The sequence below is a fragment of the Balaenoptera acutorostrata genome, chromosome 2 (assembly GCF_949987535.1).
Source record: "Balaenoptera acutorostrata chromosome 2, mBalAcu1.1, whole genome shotgun sequence".
Classification (NCBI taxonomy): Eukaryota; Metazoa; Chordata; class Mammalia; order Artiodactyla; family Balaenopteridae; genus Balaenoptera; species Balaenoptera acutorostrata.
The window spans coordinates 82,300,615-82,318,212 of NC_080065.1; the positions used below are offsets into that span (position 1 = coordinate 82,300,615).

General features: G+C 41.0%; 1 protein-coding gene across 1 annotated transcript in view; it reads right to left on the bottom strand.

Moving 5' to 3' along the window:
- Positions 1 to 350: 350 nt before the first annotated feature.
- The window catches only part of LIX1 (limb and CNS expressed 1), a 51,188-nt gene continuing 33,940 nt past the window's right edge, over positions 351 to 17,598 (bottom strand). Inside the window, exons 3-6 of the mRNA XM_007197484.2 lie at positions 14,492 to 14,632; positions 11,506 to 11,601; positions 4,026 to 4,103; positions 351 to 2,277 (exon numbers count right to left, since the gene is read on the bottom strand). Of these exons, the coding sequence (XP_007197546.1) occupies positions 1,990 to 2,277; positions 4,026 to 4,103; positions 11,506 to 11,601; positions 14,492 to 14,632 (603 nt within the window). The 3' untranslated portion in view covers positions 351 to 1,989. The remainder of the gene's footprint in view (positions 2,278 to 4,025; positions 4,104 to 11,505; positions 11,602 to 14,491; positions 14,633 to 17,598) is intronic.

Consider the following 17,598-nt stretch of genomic DNA (forward strand, 5'->3'; position numbering starts at 1 on the left):
AAAGCTGATAGTGGCCAAGACAGAACCTCTGCTTTCAGTGTACAGAATGGGTACAGTTTTCTAATTGCAGGGCAGAGAATACATTTAATATTTTCCCAGCTGATTCCTGTTCCTGCATCTAATTAGATGGTGTCAGCTTGAGGTGGTCATTGTTAAAGGCTGCAAATGCAGTACAGATGTACCTACCTTTAATCACACCCAACATGGGAAGTTGTGGCTTTTCTGAAATGATAAAGAGTAATGACTTTATGAAAAAATTACTTTAAATAGGAAGTAATTTAATTTTAAAATTTATTCAAATTATAAATATTAATTCTAATTCCCATTCAGAAATTTCTTCTAGGTGACGTTTAGCCTCATTACGGGGAGAAATGTGATTTTTTTGTTAAAACAATATTTTAAATAAAATTTATCTAATATTATATAGCATTACTGTTTCAAGACATTTGAGTAGGGCAGATATGTAGCTAAATTTTCCCCGATGTGAAAAATATGATGTATGAAGTTAATTTTTTATTAACAAGGCTAATTCCAAAATATATGCTCAGTATATAGTACTCAGTATACAGTTTTATGGGGATTCAAGGAGTGACAATTAGCACTGTAGATATTTAGATATGAAGCTAAACTCACATTTTTGTAAACTTTAATGTAATTATAATGGTTTTAGCTTTCATGAAACTTAATGTGCGTTTGCATAAACAAGAAGAAAAGGAAACCTTATTTAAAATTGAGAAAACTGTTTTCTTAAATTTGAATTATTGTAGTAAATGCAAGATAATCCTTTCCATGTTAAAAATAGGGAAATACTTGTAAGTGTTTAAAATTGACACTGCTGCCATTCTTAAATCTGAGTGACCAGGAACCATCTAAAAATTGGTTTGTATTTGCTTTTGGTTTTCTAATCTGTTGATTGATCCGAGCCATTTTGAAAAAGAGATGGCAATGTTCTATCCCTTCTTTAAAGAAGATTCCAGTCATTTAAACTGAAAAATGACACTACGTTTGAGCTACTGGTGGCTTAAGTTCTTGAACAATAACAAAGACAGCTAATAATTCCTTTTCTCCAATGCATGAGAAATAAATCAAATGTGAATATAAGCATTGTTAAATGCTAATGATTTTTCAAAATGTTTTAACCTTTGAAATGCCAGTAACTTTCTCCATTATAGATATATGACTGAGGTGGCAGAAATAAAAATAAATCAGTTCATCTATTTGCAGATTAAAAATGCATATGACTGATTGCAGGACTCATAAAAATTGGACATTAATTCTTCTTGAGGAATACAAGTGAGGGTACTATCCTGGGTGACATTTATCCCCATATGGAAGAGTGGATTGAAAAAAATTTTTATTACTATGACATTTTAAGCCACATTATATTTATATAGTATTTTCCTACTATTACCACTTCAAAATCTTTGATAGTGGGATGTCCAGATAAAATCCTCACTGAAGTTTTGGATTACACCTAGTAGAGTGTAAGTGATCTTGTAGCTTACAAAGCTTAGGAAGAAACTCTGACCCCTGGATATTTTTTAAAAGAATCCATATTGTTTATTTAATCCCAAGTATTTTTTAATTGCTATCATGCTACTTTCCCCAGTCCTGGCTGGTGTTCTTTTCAGGGATGCTACATTGACCCATTCTTTTAAACAACATATATAATCTAGCAAGGCACATGTCAAGAAGGCTTCAGGTTGAAGCCAGGCCTGGAAGATATTTTTCAAGCAATCCTTTCTCCATCCTTTCAGTCTGAGGTGGAACTATTGAGAGTGTGATGGGAAAATTGCATTGAGTGACATGTTGGGTCCTGTAAGGGTCCTGCTACTCTGAGATTCTATGAATGGAATGGGTGGGGAGAATTAGTACAGCCTTCAGGCAGCATCTATAGCTGCTAAAGCCTCTGATGACCTCCTTCAATGAGCTTCCTAATGTTACAGTCCGGCCTCTGCCCGCCTTGGGGGCAGCTGGGACCTGGCCTTGTTAGTGATAGCTGCAAAGGGCCGTGAGGCTCAACTGATCATCACTGGGTGAGGAAGTGTCAGGATCACTGTAGATCTGAGTCAGGGCTAAACTCAGGATTTCTTTCTTTTCTTTGTAAAAACGTAGTTCTTGTCCTGCTTTCCTGGCTTCCTCCAGCTCCCTCAGGGCCATGCGTAGCTCTTGGGAGAGAATTCCTGGTGACTCCCGCTCCTTCATGATCCAGTCCAGGGCCATGTGGCTGCGCATCTTTTCATCTAGGGAATACTGGGAATAGTAGGAGATGACTTCCTGGGAGCCAAGAAACAAAGTCCAGAGAGTCAGTAAAGAGCAACAAAGGTACCCGGGCTCATGGCCTTCTGATGCCTCGTTTCCTGTGCCTCCACCACCCCACACACACCCACAGGGGTTCTACCAATAACCAAACCTCTCTGATGTTCACAAACCAAAGCCAAATCTCAGGACATACCTCTTAAAGGAAATAGAGGGCTAAGCTGGTACACAAAGTAGGGTCACTCCAGGTTGAATCAAAATACTACCACCAGGAATGACCCAATAATGTTCACAGAACAGAGCTCTGACCTTGCTAGAAAATATGGCTTCCTTTGAAAATGCATTCCTATAACAATTAATATGAACATTATCTCATTCATTGAACTCTTCTGCTCAGCATTATCTCCTTTGGCAAGATAGAGAGGGAAACAATTATATGGAAGGAGTCGGAGAGAACTGGGTTTGGTCACACCCATTGCAGAAAGCAGGGAGCTTTGAATCAGGACAAGACTTAGACATCAGGAGAATCAGCTTCCTAACTGCTATGTTGTTAGCATAAGGAAGATGACAGACTGAATGGCTCACAGAAACTATGGGAAGAACTTTAAAAATGTATTATGGAATATAGGTATTATCATCATTGATATCATAATGGTACCTTCATGTACATTGTCTCTCACTTTCTCCAAATAATTAAAAATTTGTCACTGTCTGTCAATTCTCATGTTTAAAATTTGCCAATACATTGTAACATCATGTATAAGTTTGATGGATGCACTTTAAGAAGGTCTTGTGGAGTGGATGCATTGTTTATTTTTATTTTCAAGAACATATGGTATTTATTTATGACCTTAACAAATTAAAAACAATCATGGAAAAGTGTTTATAACCAACCCGGCATATTTCAAAGGCTTTTTATTGAATCAAAGGAAAAGAAAAAAAATAGCCAAAGCCATTGTCAGCTACTCATTTCTTTTCCATCTTTGACATTTTGAAAGCCAGGCTTTCTAAGCAAAGAACAACTAAAAACTCCTGGGGCTGCAGTGCATGGAAAACTCTTACACCCACCCTCATATTGCTGACTAGTAGAGGCTCTGTTCCTCATACAAATTCCTGTTAGCAAATTCTCAAAACAAACTACCATCTTCGAAGGCTAATGGGGTAAAGGAAGAATAAATCTTGAGGGATAGCAGGTGAGAATCATTAAGTGCATGGGAGGGGGGTTGTCTTTGCTACTAAAAAAAAGGGAGAAGGGTGCTTTTTATAGGTAGTAAAGAAATAGTGAAACCCTGTCTCTGAAAAATAAAGAAAAAACTTCCAAACCAAAAAACTGGAGTGACTGAAATACCAGGTTGTCCACCTTTATAATCATTTCTGTTGTCCCTTAAGGACATTTGGTGGGGATGAGAAAAATCCTCCTGCTACACAACCAACTCTACCTGTTCTCCGTGAGGAGGTTCAGAAGCAGTGCAGACTCACATTTCTTTCTGCCTTGAAGAGTGGGAGAGGGCACACGTTCCAAGCAGGCAGGACAGGTGCATAGAGTAGATTCAGTATTTGACTTAGAAACTAAGTCTGTCTTAATGATCCCTTCATTCTGGCATTCAGTACAGGTATCTAACTCAGTCCTATGCCCGGCCAACATTCTTCTTAGTGTGCATTTTTGGTCAGTCCCTGATGCAACTGGACTGATGTATATCCTGGAGGATGACAAGCCGTCTGCTCAGTCCATACAATGCAAACCTGTTTTTATTGGAAAATCTCACCTGTCGGGAACACTTTGTTTCACGAAGGGCTTTTAGGCTTCCATTCCAGTGCAATAGTTGGAAAATGGTCATAAGCTCCTATAAAACCCAAATACCTGTCATTAGTCTCAAAGCAGAAATGTGAAGGAAAGTGTCTCAGTGATTGCTGAGCAGGGCATAACTCTGATCCCCAACTATATTGGGGAAATAGAATATACAGTGTTGTCAGAACACTTTGAGACTTTTCAAATACCACAATCCTAGGCTTTCAGAGCATTTTTCCTTCCCTCCCCTGCTATTTGGCACAAATTATTAAATAATTGACAAATACCTTTCAACATTAAAAATGCATATGCTCTAACAATTATACACCGAAGAAATTATGTAAATATACCAGCACATCTTAGAATAATGTATAGGCAAGGCTATTCATTGCATCACTTTTTAAAATTGCCCAAGACTGGGAATATTTTAAATGTTCATTTTTAAAGGAATGGTTAAATAAAATATCATCCTAAAGTGTAGCAGAATACGGCACCCCCAAATATGCTACTTGGGTATATTGATTATTTTGAGCTGTAAATACTTAAAAAATTGCAAAGAGGCTTTCTCTGAACTCCCCTTATCTGCCTAAAGACAGATCCTCCAAAAGGAACACAGTTGTCATAAATCCCCTCCCCAAGAGTTGCATCAACCAGGGAAGATTGACTCTTATCACAGAAGTAGAAACTAAAGTCCATTCCACACCCAGACAAACTTTGTCACAAACTATCATTGCTCCCATCTATTCTTCTAAAGACCCATTCATTTTTCTTAAAGATTATTTAAGGCCTGAGAGGCCTATATCCCCTCTCCCCTTTCCCTATTAAGATGGTATTCAATCCTGAATTCTAAGCCACCTTGTGGAGGTACTCATTTTTCCCTGGGTACCTCTCACATATACATGAAGTGTACTTCTGTTTTTCTCTTCTTCATCTGTCTTTTATTACAGGGGCCTCAGCTGAGAACTCGGAAGGGCAGAAGGAAAATGATTCCTTCTCCCTACAACACATTCACCCTACCAAATACGCTGCAATCAAAGCATGAGAAGGCTCTCTAGTTCTAATATAAAGAGTCTCTATGAGGTGTTGTTAAGTTAAAAGCAAAGTGTCCAACATGTACACTGTGTGCTACTATTTGATTAAAAAGAATAGGAGATGCCTATAAATATTTGCTTATAAACTCCTAGAAGAGTTCTGGCAAGATACAGAAGAATCTGGTAACATGAGTTGCCTCTGGGGAGAAAAAAGGAAGGAGACCTTTCTCTGACATTCTTTGCACCTTTTGAATCATGTGACAATGTTACGTATTAAGGAAAACAATTTAAATGTAATGGACAAACATATAATGGACAAACTACAGAAACTGTAAAAAACCCCTAAGTTTATAAATTCAGTCAAGAAAATGCCTTAAAATATGGACAATAAGGTTGAACTGACAAACTCACCCATAGTTTTCACATTCAATGGCTAGGGCTGAGCACAGCATTAAGCCTTTCTATCGGCACCATCCTTTCCCTGCATGACACCCAGGGCAAGCTAATGTGTATTCAACATACTGAAGATTTTATTTTCCTAATCGTATTAGGATTAGCAGTCTTCCACTGAAGTTACCTGCATTTTTTTTTTTCTTTTTTGACCAGAGAAACATCTACTGTGGATTAGTAGTACAAACCACAACCACATAATTATTAGAAAATAACAATACAATTAAGGAACTTCCTAATCATGAAACTAGTTATGAAAACTTAACATTTAGACAGATGTCTTACGCCCATTCAAAAAAAGTGGACTTTTATTGTCTTTACGTCTGCTTGCTCTGGAAAACGTTTTCACTATGAAAATCAGGAGACGCAAAGTCACTCTGAGATTCCAGTTATCTTAAAATTATGAAGTAAAAGTTAAAGTGATAAGATCATCAGAAAAAATAGCACTATTCTCATGTCTAGAACTGCCATTAGAATGTAATGCTTTTCTTCTTTTCAGTTTGGGATACAGTTTGGGATTTTGTGTATGTACTACTGCACAGTAAGCACCCCAAGAACCCACAGAGACCTTAGTAAAAGCAAAAGCATGTGTTTCCATTAATTAAAATATGACATGGACACCAGCTGAGCTATACGCCTCCTGCCCCAAACACTGACCCCACCATCTGCCCAGGGTCCTAGGTCCAGTGTCTGGGTAGCCCACCCCTCTTATGCTAATTTGGAAAAGTAAGAGTGGTTTGTTCCATAACCAAATCTTGCCTAATCCGGATCTCACCACTATGCTTCTTATCAAAGTAACCCCAGTAACTGAGGAAGACAAATTTGTGCTGCCCTTCTTACCGTACCCTCAAGCCTACTCAGTGAATGCTTTGCAGCCATAAAAATGAATAGGAATGCTCTTTTGGTTCTGATATGGAATAGTCTCTACCGTGTTACAGGAGGGACAATATTTACAAATAAGACATTTTGTTTTATGTTTTATCTTAAGACTCCACTTAAATTTTGTATTCTATTGTTTGCGCATTTTTTTTAAAGAAGAAAATAAATACAACTCCACTCCTTTCCCCACCCTGCAATCTTCATGTAAAGCTGACAACCCAGAAAGATATACTGAGTTTATCCTGTGGCTTCCAATAGCCCTCTTGGCATTGTCCTTGCATCCTTGTGGCCCAGTTTGAGAAACAACCTATTGCCAACAGAGCTCTTAATTCCATCCTCTGACAATTGTTGCCTTAGTAATATATTTTTCTTCCAATGTCCTCTCAGCTCTTATTCTTATCTGTGCACTAAGCCCCCCATCCAGATAAATTTCTTTCATGCCACTCAGCAATCCTCCTAAGACTTCAGAACCCACAATTCTGTGAACAGAACCAGAAATCTTTCCCATGTGCCTTGGCAACCTACATCTCTCAAACACTTCCCCACAGAGACCTGAACTGTTTCTGCCTGCAAGAAGACGATCCTCCTCCTCCTCCTCCCCCAAATTTCTATTCTATCACCAAGCAGTTTTTCCCTCTGCAGTAATACAACTGCCTCTTCTTCATTGTTGCTCTTGTTCCTAAAATCCCCCAGGAAAGATAACCTTCTGTCTGCCTTCTTACATTATGTCCTGATCTAGTTCTTGCTCTCCTCTCTGGAGATATGACTCTCACCATCGTCATATAAAGTATATTGAAATATTTCCACATTCTTCCTGTCCCACCTCTTTATTTCCCCTCATATGACCAAGTTCACTATCTTCAGATCTTCCTGAAGCTGTATGAGTCCTGGGCTCAACCCCAGGAAATCCTTGTGTGCCTCACATTGATTCCATTGGAAATCCTTGCATTATGGCAGACTGGCAAGGAGAGGGTAGCCAGGGACTTCTGTGAGGATTCGTTTCATCGTTTCACCATGACTCCTCACTGTCTGGTCTTCACAGCCTCATTTTCTACCTGTCGAAGCCCTATCACTTTGAAGGAAGTCTGTTTGGTGATCTACCTGTCCTGCTCCTTCCTCACTGAAGTCTTTGTACTGTGTTTGTTACGTGGGCTGATCTAGAAGCCTGGGTCAACTGGGTGGGCTGACAGATAAACAAGAAGCTGGCCTAGAGGTGGGGCTGGGACTAGGGTGAGGTGAGTGAAGCAAGATTTAAGGTACGTCATACAAGTTCAGGGTCTTTTATTTAAAATTCTGCCTTTATTTAAAATTTGGATGTTTTGTTTGTTATGAATTTTTGCACATTTATTTTGAGTTTTTAAAATATTGCATTATAATATTATTTGCCTTGATTACTGAATTTTTTGACGCTCCTTTAAATTTTGTACCCGAGTTCAATGCCTAACTCTTCTTACCCTAGTCTGGGCCCTTCTGGGGATTTGTCTCAGGGACAAGGCTGGCTTCACGAGCTTGTGATCTGTGCAGTCACAAGGCTCTGAGCTTGGTTTAGTGCTCCGCTGTCTTGAAATTCTTAGTAATTTTTCAATAAAAGGCCCTGAACTTTCATTCTGCACTGGCCCCATAAATTATGCAGCCAGTCCCCTTCAGCAAAGTAAATTTAAAATCGAATGGTGAATCAAGCCCTGCCTTTTCTTTCTCTTCAAGGAAATTGCAGCTGTAGCTTTCATTCTACAGCTTTTCTGGTTCATTTTGTCATTCATTAAATTTAAACCAACAACAACTGGGCTCTGTCCTCACAGTGCTTCCTGGTGTTGCCTCCTATGAGAAACAATGTTTGGCCTCCCAGCTACTCCCCGGGGAGAAAATGTACACTGCTTCTCTCTGGAACTCTGTCTGGGAGACTGGCTTGGTTCTGTGATTCATCAGAAATAAGAAAAACAAACAGTGTAAATGGAGAACTTGAAAAACAGGTGGGCACAATCTCCCCACCCAAGAGAATAGATTTAAGAGGAAATTTGTTTATGGGATGAGGTTTTAAAAGGCGACCTGGAGAATTTAGCAAAGATGTAAATAAACAACTCGTCTTTGGATTGCATTAGGCTTCAGAATAAATATATTAAGCAGCTTCAGTCAAGTCTGCCTTGAATCTGACCTTGACAAGACCCAGTGGCCATCCCACCCCCCAAACATCAGGCAGTTTTCTCTATGGTGAGGGGCAAGGCTACCTTAAACAGGCATCCCAGCCTCCCTCCCACGAAGTGAAGGTAAGCAGAAGCGTATCATGTTTCCTCTGAGCTCTGCCTCCTTGATGGCCCCCCTGAAAGCCTGCAGGCAGTCAGGAGACACCAGTCTTGCTTTTATACGGTATAGTCATCCACAGCTAGATACAAACACACATCTATTACCCACCAGGGGTACTGAATTGCTGTGTTGACTGCAAACAGCCCAGGTCTGTGGTCAATTCCCATTATGTGCAGAAACAAGCTGATGCATTTAACCCAGGCCACCAAGGAATGTGTAGGAACCCAGCAGGCAACCTGGAGCTGGCGGAAGGAAGAGGGATGTGCTTCATGGCCCTCCTCCTGGGTTGCCAGCATCCCTACTGGGAGGAGGGAGTTTGGATTTTTCCTGCCTTCACATCTTCCTCTTCCTTTGTCCCTCATCCAGCACCCAGCCTCCATTATGAGAATTTATGAAGCATTTCCACAGTATGATTCAAAATATTATTTCATGTATTTTAATACCTTACTACACAGACCACACAGAAAACATGCAGCCCGTAGCAAGGCAATTAAAGTATTACTAAAAGATGGTTGAGTACAGCCTTTCATAGTACTTGGACAGAATTTTAAGAATTTTTTTTAAAAAAATCTTGCCTTCCCTATATTTGGCAGACTAACCCACTGTGTTAAAAAGTCATTCTTGATTTTTCTGAAAATAGCTACTAAATCCTATACAAGCTATTATGTACTGGGCCAGGCAACATTCATTGTATAATAAAAGAAGTACAATATTCTTCTGTCAGGGTTGAGGGGGGAGGAATTAACATAAATGAGATTCTTCCTTGGGGAATCACCATGCTAAATGTTTTATAAATGTCATATTATACACGCCCCACAAAAAACCTACACAATGAGCATCATGATGCTTGTTTTGTAGATGGGAAAACTGAGTCTCAGAATGGTTGAGCTCACAGGTGGCAAGTGGTAGCACAGGCTTTACATGTAGGTCTGTATGGTTTTTTAAAGTTTGTGTCCCTTCTCTTGTGTCATGCTCTTCCCTTTTATTTTTTTTTTCTCTGTTTGACTTTAGATTGTTATGGAAGATTTTAAAAAAAAGCAAAAAACCCTTGACAGTTCCACTCTTTTATTCTATAGCAAGGGCCCTGAAACATTTAATGCAGGGGAGCTACCTTGTCCTCATGTAAAGCATTTAGGTTAAAGTTGTCAAGGGAATCCATCTGGTAGCCTCTGGCATTTCAAATGAAGCAGTCCTTCTTCAGAAATATATATAATAACAGTTGTCAGCTTTCACTGAGCATTAACCATATGCCAGGAACTGTTCTGGACTTTCTATGTGGTCCCATTTAGTCTTCACAATGGCACAGTGAGGTAGCACCACTACTATTATTGCTTCTATTATTCTTCCTGATTTACGTACAAACAAGGGAACAGATTTAGAGATGAGCAGCTGAGCCCACTCCCAAGCCTGGGCTCAGAACCACTGAGCTGCTGCATGCCCCTGTCTACACCAGAAGGTGAGCTTCAAGGTCTCTTCCAAACCAAGACAAGCAACGTCAAAGGTCAGGGAGACCACAACTGCTTAAGGAGAAACCTGGATGACTGAGATCTTCCTAGGGCAGGGTGAAGAAAGAGTATTTTGTGTCAATCAAATGAGAGAGTGATGAGGAAAATTACTGGTTCTTAAAAATGGGCAGGTGGGACATATCCACCTGAGAAGTGGCTATGCCACTGTAGTCAGGAAAAGAGTTTGAAAGGTACCAAAGGTGGTATTTGGAAGGTGGTGGCTTCAGGGCTCAGCTGTAACACCACTGTAAATTATACCATGATGAACATTTGTGTCCATCAAACTTTATATTCTGATTGCTTCTTGGAATCTAACCTAAAAAAAAAGAAATCTTGGCAGGTAAAGTCTCCTCATTATAACATTGCATATTGATTCCTACTGGCATTGATTCCTACTGTATATGGATGGTCAACTGTATTCAAGTTTAATTTTTTAGAGAGTACACTTTTCATTCTCAATAACTTCTGAAGTTTTGTCTGCCCAGCCCAATAGAGGATAATAGGAGTGTGAACTCAGAAATCAGACTGCCTGGGTCTGAACCCTGGCCGTGCCATTTGCTAAGCTGTAGGACACACTTCCTTCAATGAAGACATGGGGATAAGAAATACTCACATGTTTATTGTGAGGGTTAAATTATGGTAAGATTTGTTAAATGCTTAGCACAGTGCCAAAGTAAGCATCCAATGAGCGTTAGCTATTATTATTCTTATTGCTATTAATATAATTTGCAAATAACAGATAATATAGTTCCTCAGCTCTATTATTGCTTGTCAACAGTGGAATGAAAAGGGTTACAGATTGCTAAATGTTTTGATTTAGTTAACAATAGGAGATGGCAGATCTTGTCCAACAGAAATACCATAACTGAGGGGAAAATTGTTTAATATACATTGCAGCCACCTTCATCCATGACTTCTGAAAATTAAGAACCAGATGGTCACAACCAACACTTCAAACTGTTTGATTTGGTTTAAGGGGGAGCTTTATACTGAGAAGCTGGTAAAATGTTAATAGGGTCATAAGACTGTAATGTTCCCTGCCTGTTTCTTAGCTCAAGTCTTTTACTTTCCTTTAAGAAAGCAAAGATTGTTCCTGTTTGCTTTTTTGTTTTAGCCTCCTGAGGTGTGGCTAAAAGGGAGCACAGTGCTGGATTCTAGGAGGGTTAAATTAAAATGACCAAAACAAAAAAAGAGCAGATTATTGGGACGGGGGCTGTTAGTGATGAGTGGCATTCCCCGAGGCTTTCTGGGGGTTGTGTAGCAAAACAAGCATGTGGAAGGAAGCAGGTACCTGAAACTCCAGCATGGTCTTCCCCATGTTTGACTCCAACATGTAGTGGTAGGCTCCAATGCTGGTGCTGGGGTCGTCCGCGTCATCCAAAGTGCCCTTGGGAAGTAAGCAGAAAAGGAAAATATCATGGGTTTTTCCTCCTCTTCTTTGGGTGGTCATGAATTAATCCTGTGGCCTCACAGTGAGCCTTCTATTGTCCTAACCCTTCAGGGGTGCATCCTACAACACTACAACCGGCTCCAGTTGATTTGGGATAAAATCCTTACTCTCACCATCACTCATAGTTAAGAGGATTTTGTAATCAATTTGAATCTAGCTTTTGATTAGAATGTTAACTGATTATATACTCAAAAAGAATAATTATCCCAAAGCAGAAATTCCTGTATCTCTCCACAGAGTTTTTGTTTGTGGTGGCATTAATGTTTGAGCAGTTGCTCTCCGAGGCTGCTTTCATCCATTATCGAAATCTTGAAATGCTGACTTGCTCCGTAAGATTCCAATGATCACCAAGCAAATTATGTAACTAACAGGGAAAAAATCTCCAGTTGTATGGACCATTCATATTTTACCACCATGATTCTTAATGGGAGCTTTTCATAATATGCTGGTGTTCAGCCTGGAGACATGGATTTTGGTTTATAGTTTTTCACTTTTGGACCACTTAATCTTTAGGAAACAAGGTGGGTGGGTGATGGGAAGAAATGAAATTCCCCTTCAATTTGGTTAGGGGGAGTGGCATTAAAAAAGCTGACATGAACTCAGGAATGGCATTGGGGCCTGCGCTTCAATATCCCATGGCCCTGGATTCCTGGGAAGGTGGGCAACGGCTTTGTGAGACTGAACAAACAACTGCCAGCATCAGATAGCAGCAAATTTATAGCTTTTGAATGCAATAACATTAACACACTACTGCTGAAATATTTATGTTGGCTTTTTAAATATCCCAGAGGAAATCCATCCAGAAGCCTGCAAACCATATATATTCTCCTTCCTTAGAAATTTCCATGAAAAAATGATAAATTACATTTACACTGAGGGCACCTCCCTGCTCCTGAGTAAATTCCACACATATAAATCAGGCATCATTTTCCTAACTTCTCTTCCTCAAAGGCACTTGAAATTTACAGGGCAGGAAAATAAAGGCTTCCTTTCATCCTCAGAGCAGATATAGACCAGAGCTCCCTGAGGTCTCTCTGCCAGGACAACCACTCTCTGTCCCTGCCTCTCCCCTTATCTCTCTTCTGCATGATAAGAGCATTTATGAGGGGGAAAAGCAGCAAAAAGGTCACAGCTAGTGTGATAATGTCACCTTCATTATCAGTAGCTTCTCCAGAATGACAGAACCTTTATAGTCAGATTAAGGGAATCAGAGAATGAAAATCTCAGATGGGGTTGATCCATGCTAAAGGCGAAGCTAGGAGGTGGCTAATCCCTTTGGTAATGCCAAGTTTCTGCACTTGAAGGACACACAGGGTGACACCTGCCCCAGTTGAGACCCAAGGTTTCCTCCATGGTTAAAATGGTTTATAATTTGGAGGTACGAGGATCAGGAGCACCAAAAATTCATGGGGCAAATCATCTACTGTACTCCTAGACTGCTGAGAAAATGTCCTATCTAAATTTCTAAGACAGAGTTTTTGGCTCTCAAAGCACTTTGTATTTAATTACATCCATTACAGAGATTTCCAAAGCTCTCTGAAAAAAGCAGTTGATATTAAGCATGATAATTCTAACAGCTAACAAATATTGGGCATACAGCTTTTCCCATATCGAAGCAGTCAGTGCTTCCTTAAAAACATAGATTGCAGGACCTCACGCTGGCTGGGGAATTGGCACTTTTAATGAGCACTTCAGATAATTTTTATGATTCGTCAAGTTTGGGAAAAATTGAGCTTCTTTATCTCTAGGTTAAAGCAGTATGCAACGGCATGCATTCTCAGGCCCTAAAAGAATCTGTGCTCCTCAAACAGCAAACATTCAAATAAACAAATCAAAGTGGATAATTTGATCCACCTTGATTTAAAGCTTGATTAATTGTGATTAATCCAGGGAGGCTAAAGAATATTACTGAGACATGGAATAGGGAGCCAGCTCCAATATCATGATTTCCAGCCCAAGTGTTCTTTCTGCTGAAAATTAATGATTTAATGGGTTAAAAATAAAACCTGTGGGCTTCCCTGGTGGCGCAGTGGTTGAGAATCTGCCTGCTAATGCAGGGGACACGGGTTCGAGCCCTGGTCTGGGAAGATCCCACATGCCACGGAGCAGCTGGGCCCGTGAGCCACAATTGCTGAGCCTGCGCGTCTGGAGCCTGTGCCCCGCGATGGGAGGGGCCGCGATAGAGAAAGGCCCGCGCACCGCGATGAAGAGCGGTCCCCGCACCGCGATGAAGAGTGGCCCCCGCTTGCCGCAACTGGAGAAAGCCCTTGCACGAACCGAAGACCCAACACAGCCAAAAATAAATAAATAAATAAATAAAATAAATAAATAAATAAGAAAATCCTTTTAAAAAAAAAATAAAATAAAACCTGCACAATTCTTTTTTTTTTAAATTAATTTATTTATTTTTGGCTGCGTTGGGTCTTCGTTGCTGCACGTGGGCTTTCTCTAGTTGCGGCGAGCAGCAGGCTACTCTTCGTTGCGGTGCGCGGGCTTCTCATTGCAGTGGCTTCTCTTGTTGCAGGGCATGGGCTCTAGGCACGGGGGCTTCAGTAGTTGTGGCACGTGGGCTCAGTAGTTGTGGTGCGCAGGCTCAGTAGTTGTGGTGCACGGGCTTAGTTGCTCTGCGGCATGTGGGATCTTCCCGGGCCAGGGATCGAGCCTGTGTCCCCTGCATTGGCAGGTGGATTCTTAACCACTGTGCCACCAGGGAAGCCCAAAACCTGCACAATTTTTAAAGAACTTGTTCACGTTAGCATCTCCCAAGATTCAAATGGCTCCGTACTCTCAGTATAGCCAGCTTTTCCTTTCCCTGGTGGGTACTCACACTAGTGGAGGCAACTGCTTCCTGCACACTCTCCATAATGAATTCCTTGGTGATCCTGCGAGAGGGCAGCTCATTGAAGAGGGAGTTGATTAGGGCCACTTTAGCTGCATCGCGTCTGGCCTCAGCTCTACTTAAGCAGCACTTAAGAAGGGAAGGAGAAAAGGAGTCATTAAAGAATTCAGCATCTCACCATTTCGCCCCATCTCAATGGGTCTATGGACATTTCTATTTATACATTTACTGTCTGCAGCTATTCCTCCATACCCATGGCTAATCCCCTGAAGATCATCCAGATTTTCTTTCAGCCCTAGAGCCCAGGCAAATGTCTTGGTTAGTCTTCAAATGTTTTTGTCTTATTTCACAGTCGTTGAATGTCTACTATGCACCAGATGCTTTCATACTCTGTTAATAAATAATAACAAAAAAAATAATGGCACTATTCTGTGCTAGGTGATTACATTCATTATCAGGGCCTTCCTCAAATCCTTATTTCAGAGAGAAAGAAAGTAAGGAAGGAAGGAAAATGGGAGAAACTTTTAACACAATAATTAAAAACACAGGTTCTGGAGTCAGACTCCTTGGGTTCAGATCCCAACTCTGGGGCTAACTAGCTGAAAGACTGTGGACAAATTAGTCTTTCTGTGCCTCAATTTCCTCCTCTGTAAATGGGAATAATAGTAGTCCCTGTGTCACAGGGTTGAAGATAGGCTCAATCAGTTAATATAGAGAAAGTAGTGAGAATATCCAGCACACGGCCACACTCTATGAGAGCATCTCAGGCTTATACTTTTTAACCTTCAGGTTAGGACAAAGGGGCTGCTGTCAAAATCTACTGTTTTTGCTTTTCCAGCATTTATTCCTCACCTCCCTTCTAATAATAGTCCCCTGATTTTCTTGAGGACCACCTTTTCTACCTTGCTCTCAATCCACGCAGTTTGGGTGGGACAGGAAGTTTGGCTTTCCTGAAGTTAGGGGCCATAGGCAGCCTATGATTAGTAACTCACACAAAAAAATTCGTTTTTCCCCAATTTAATACTGCTCTCCATCCTCTTAGCCTGGCCTTCCTGTGGCTCACATGGGTCTGCTCAATTTAACCTGATTCTTTTCTGTCCTCTCTGTCTCTTTTCTTACCAACTCCTCTTATTCAAGTTCTGGTTTGGTGTGGACCCTGGGTCCAGATAGAGGATGAAGCCCTATGAGAACTGCACTGCCCCTGGAGATCGCACATGTTGGAGGACCCCAGGGTGTGATGGCTCTCTCCTACAGGCTCCTGGGAACTGTCTAGGGTCCTAGATCTTACTCCAGGACTCCTAGTGGGAAACAAGCCCCAGGAAGAGAAGCCCAGGCCTGGGTCCTGGTCAACAGGGTGGCCAGACACCCTTGCCTCTGCCACTCAGTGACTGTGAGACCTGGGCTGCCTGTTCTTTGGAGCTTATTTCCTCACTGGGCAAATGGGACGGCTAGGCTCTCTGGTCTCCAAGGTGCCCACTACCTAGAATGCAAGATTCCCAGAATCAGTAGTACTTGGTTACTGACGTCAAAGAAGAGGGAAAGTACCAAAGACCCCACTTCATTTTGCAGTTTTGTGCCTCAAGGGCTTCATAGCACCACCGGGAAAAAGCCAAACCCTTCCAGTTTGCTTTTAGCACATTCCTGCCTCCACCTCATCTGCCCCATGCTGACCATCCCTGCACTGATCCAAGAACACTCCAAACTCACGCGCTCATGTCCTCCAGAGGCCGCCTCTCCTCTCCATCTCCACAGACCCAGTATGAGTCCCCTGAGGTCAGGCCCTGGCCCCCTCTGATTTGCCCCCTGTGACCTCCCTAGAACAGTTGTGACTATTAGTGCAATGATCCTGTACTTGACTATGGATTACCTCTTCTTGCCCTTCCCCCAACCTCCAGGCCTGGGAAGTGCCCCTTATATACTTCTTGAGCATCCTCCAGAGTGCTTACTCCCAGGGTCAGTTCTTGGAATGCTCATGTATGGTTAGTACGTGGGCAAAGTAATGACAAGACTTCTGAAATGGTAGAAACATGACACCAAGGAGGACGGAAAAAACATGTGTCAGGAGCCTAACAGAACAATTAAAGGCAGCTATTTTAACTTAAACAACACAAAGAGATTTCCAATATTTCCTTTAAATGAAGAATGGAGCTAATTTCTAAATATGTATGTGAAAGGTGGTTTGGGCTTTTTCTCCTTAGTGTTGAATGACAAGCTAGAAGGCTTTGGGGTAGCTTCAGGCAGCAGCGCCCTTCAAGGTTTAGACCTTTCTCAGGGTTTAGGCCACCTGCATTAAACCAGGGTTGGGGGGATCAGAGGAGTTAGGCAGATAGATTGTCTTTGCATTATGGACTTGGCTGGAAATTTACAGGACATTGAGTTCTGAGTCAGCAGTCTAACTGAAGCTTGAGTGCCACCTCTTCCAGGAAGCCTTCCCTGACCAGTCCCAACTGCAGGCTGGGAGGACCAGCATCCATAAGAGGCACACACCACACTACTGTGTAATTGTCTACTAGTGCTCTGCCCACCAACCCCAGACTGTGAGCAACTTAAGGGCAGAGTCTGTGACTTAATCATCTCTGCATCTTTGCACCTGCAACATAGTATGTTGAATGAATAATTGAATGCAGCCCAGGAAATTCAAACACAGGTCACTAATGCGCCTGACAAAATATTCAAGAAATCCTCTTAAAGAAGAGAATTCAAGATATATACTTATTACTTTAAAAAGTCCCATTTCAATATACGCTTTATAGTATTCATAACCCAGTAACATAAAAATATACTAATGTGCGAATTTCAGAGGGAAAATTGGCCATTAAGTTCAGACACTCTGAGAGTACTATTTTTGCCTGAGTGTAGGATATGTTTATTATTCTTTGGAAAATCAGTTCCCTGTTAAAAAGCAAACAACGTTTTTGCAAATATTACCTGACATCTGTAAAAGCAGCTCATTTTAACAGGAATTTGCTGTATGTAATCTATAATAATGCCATTGGGGTTTAGAATTTAGAGAATTAGATTCAGATCTGGGCACTCTTAAGAAACTTTATATAACTTTCTATCTAAATAATAGCAATTTAAACCATCTTTCATAG